Source organism: Olea europaea, unplaced genomic scaffold (genome assembly GCF_002742605.1).
Source record: "Olea europaea var. sylvestris unplaced genomic scaffold, O_europaea_v1 scaffold3569, whole genome shotgun sequence".
Taxonomy (NCBI): Eukaryota; Viridiplantae; Streptophyta; class Magnoliopsida; order Lamiales; family Oleaceae; genus Olea; species Olea europaea.
Genome location: NW_019254871.1, coordinates 34587 through 38294, shown reverse-complemented (window position 1 = coordinate 38294; position 3708 = coordinate 34587). Strand labels below are relative to the sequence as shown.

General features: G+C 29.6%; 1 protein-coding gene across 1 annotated transcript; it reads left to right on the top strand.

Moving 5' to 3' along the window:
* Window positions 1–2017: 2017 nt before the first annotated feature.
* On the top strand, window positions 2018–2991 carry LOC111386475 (UDP-glycosyltransferase 86A1-like). Its single transcript, XM_023010940.1, has 4 exons — window positions 2018–2198; window positions 2281–2394; window positions 2450–2713; window positions 2759–2991. The coding sequence occupies exons 1-4, from the start codon at window positions 2018–2020 to the stop codon at window positions 2989–2991; spliced, it is 792 nt and encodes a 263-aa protein (XP_022866708.1).
* The last annotated feature ends 717 nt before the right edge of the window (window positions 2992–3708 follow it).

Genomic DNA, 3708 nt, shown 5'->3' with positions numbered 1-3708 from the left:
TTGAGAGTTATAATTTATGCTCTTCAGGAGCAAATAATATTCTTATAATGTTGTGCTACTTCTGGAGCAACAACGAATAGATTCATAATTAATATTCTTTTGGAATATTAATTATAATGTCGTGCTACTTCATGAGCAACAACAATTAAAAATAATTTTAATGTAATGTTTCATAACTAAGCATAAAAAAAATGATAATACATATAATTGCTCACCATTAATTAATATACAAATACATGTAAAATATTATTTTTAATTAATAACGTGAGTCGAGTGAAACACAAAAAAAAATTGGTGACATGTAGAAACCTATTCACATATTATGGCACGAAATTCTAATTATGTGCAATTAAAAGAATTGAATTAGTATTAACCAATTAAGGTATGAAATTTGCAAAAATCAATGAATTTGAGAGAAAAGATGAGTTTGGTACAATTATCTGTTAATTGTATATTATATATATATGGAATCAACAAAAATAGAGATCTGGAATTGAAGCTTGCTTACAAAGAATATTGACCAATTAAACTAATAAAAATTATAAGCATGTGTAGAACGTAAATGACTAATCTAAATATAAGGAGGGTATAGGAACATGAATTGATGCATATCAATTGATTTAACATAAATATATCTTCATAAAAATACACGTGGATTGATGTAAAGGAAAAAAACATTAATTAATTCAAAGAGAGGTACAAAAAAAATATAATGATCAAGAAAAATGAGATCATGTATTGCAGATTCAACATATGTATATGTAAAATTCACGTATTATCAAATTAATTTTGATATACGTGATAGATGATTATAAAAAAAATTACTACCTTCTAAGAGTTTTGTACTGATAACGTGTTATTAAATGAGAAGAAAAGAAAATAGAAAAAATTCAAAGAGAATAGAGAAAACTCAATAAACTTTTTATGTATATTATTGAAAATCAAAACCCTATATTTATAGGTAAGAATCATGGATACAATAGTAATAATTTCTAGGGCTACAGGGGTACAAATGTCATTCACCAATAAATTTTGATGGACTTTCCATTTACAACAGAAAATGAATTTTGAAAAAATGAATTTTTATAAGAATGAGGCCCAAACAATAGCCAAATCCTTCTAAAGTATTAAATTTATCTCTTTTGAGTTCTCATTGAGTCTATTTAAGTAATTCAATCATATAACTTTATGCGAATAAATTTTAGTTAAGCGAAATATTAGTTCTAAGAATTTATCTGACAACCGCAATAATTAGTATAGATATCTCTACATGTTATACTAAATTATTGGATTTTACTATGTGGTCTAAATCTAAATCTCACCTCTTTATTCGTAATAGATTCACAAAATCATTGAATAATTGACCAAAGAATTCAAAGCATTAAATTCATGAATAAAATCAGCATATCTGCATTTAAATAACTAGAATCTGAATAAACGAAATAAATGATCACACATAGATTGCATTGTTCACCTCAGGGGCGGACCCAGACAGTTTGAACTAAATGGTCACACATAGATTTGGAGTTATGAATTAAAAAAAATAAAAAATTTATTTAAGTAGTTCAAGTCTTTATATAATCAATCTCATTTAAAGGATATGTGTTGATCTATATTTTGATAATTAGTCGATGTGAGATTTATTTCTTAACAAGAACTTCTATTCTGCCAGAACAAAATCCTTTTTAAGTGGCTAATAAACTTAGGCAACATGTTGTGATGAGCAGATGATAAGGGTGTTAAGAAGGCATCCTAGTGCACTTTCTAATATCGTTAAGATATGACTCATATAGTGATTTTGGAATTGAATGTGAGAAAATACCAAGTGGGGGAGGGTCAAGTGGTGCCACTTGCATTGTGACCTTTGTTGATTGGCCATTTTCCCAATTGGACGGTTCAATCGCTTTCAATTAAAGGACCGTTAGACATCTTTTTATGTCACAAGTTTAATATGGAAAGCTTAATACTTCAATTGTGTCTTACCATTTATATGCTTCACCTTCCTTAAATCTTTACGATGCTACTTTTGTTAGATGATCACAAGGTCACTATAGATTACATACCAGGAGTGAAGGCTATCGAACCAAGCAACCTTATGCCATACCTTCAAGCCACAAGACATATGGACAGTGGTGCACCGGGTTATTTACCGAGCTTTCGAGGATGTGAAAAAGTCAGACATCATTATTTGCAACATGGTCCATGAACTAAAATCCGATACACTTTCAGCCCTAAATGCCTATCAGCCCACCTACGCAATTGAGCCCATTGTCTCTGCAGGCTTTACTAAGTGGACCATGTCCACAAGCCTCTGGTCCGGGTCCGATTGGACCCAGTGGCTAAACACCAAGCCTAATGGGTCTATTCTCTATGTTTCATTCGGAAGCCATGCACGTACTGCTTGTAGAAAATGATATTCAGGAGAGCTCATGGTATTTCATTGAATGAGGTAAATTTCGTGTTATTCGACCCGATATTGTGAGCTCGAATGAAACCAAAGTTCTTCTGACTGGATTCAAAGAACGCATAAAGGCCACAGGGTCAATCGTGCAATTGTGTAGCCAAATTAAGGTAATTTCACATTCCGTGGTTGGGGGATTTTCATCCCATTGTGGGTGGAATTCTGTACTAGAAAGTAGCCAAATTAAGGTAATTTCACATTCCGTGGTTGGGGGATTTTTATCCCATTGTGGGTGGAATTCTGTACTAGAAAGTATATGGTGTAGCGTGCTACTAATTTGCTTTCTATTATTCACAGATCAATTCACTAACCGGAAATTAGTGGTTAATGATTGGAAAATTGGGATTAATCTTTCCGATAAATCATCAATTACAAGGGAAGAAGTAGCAAAGAAGAATAAGTGTTTAATGAGTGGAAAAAATTCAGAAGAATTAAGAAACGCAATTAAGGAATTGAGGGGGAGAGTAGGGAATGCATTGGCAACGAAGGGATCATCTCATATAAATTTCAATCTTTTCATTAAGGACTAGTTTTCCGCCTCATCTTTTTAGGTAATATTAAGTTATTAACGTGTCAAAATATCTATTCAATTCTCTCAATAAATCTATAAATTTGATTAATTGTTTAAAATGATAAACAGAAATGTAATTTTCATATATAACACACTTCTGACATTAAAAAAAAAAAAGTTTATTAAGAAATTTTCTGAATGACGTCAAAAATTTTATTAGATTATTTAAAAAATTAATTGATTGAGAGGAAAAAGTAACAATAAGAAAAAAATTTCTAAAAACAATCGAATTTCTTTTATATATAAAAAATTTTCAAATGTTAAAATATTAAGATGAAAAATTAGTTGGCCTTAATTTTGTGTTATTTTCTTCCCTTGATACATAGATTAAAAATCAAATTTATTGGAGCTCATAAATCAAGCATTTTTTTTAGTTTGAGTGGTTATTTTACATATAAAGGACTTATTTGATGATAACTATATTCAATATAATTAAATCGTATAATTAGTTGAATCTTTTTTTTATTGTCCAATATCCAATCGATTTAATGAATTTTTTTATTTACGTATAATATTATTTTATGGAAGATTCTGCGATTGAAAATAAAAGAGAGAAAAATGAGAAAAAAAATTTAAAACACAAGTTGAGCCACAATATAATATTTTGTCGCTTAAATGAGGTTGAGATTTTTATTTAATCACCCTATTTTGATATATTTGAATTTAATCCTCCAAA

Bases quoted from the DNA above. Each gene is read 5' to 3' on its own strand.
- LOC111386475 (XM_023010940.1), top strand. From the start codon at position 2,018: ATGCTACTTTTGTTAGATGATCACAAGGTCACTATAGATTACATACCA. The intron at 2,199-2,280 runs GTCCATGAACTA...TTGTCTCTGCAG, and splicing joins ACATCATTATTTGCAACATG to GCTTTACTAAGTGGACCATG. The intron at 2,714-2,758 runs GTATATGGTGTA...TATTATTCACAG, and splicing joins GTGGAATTCTGTACTAGAAA to ATCAATTCACTAACCGGAAA.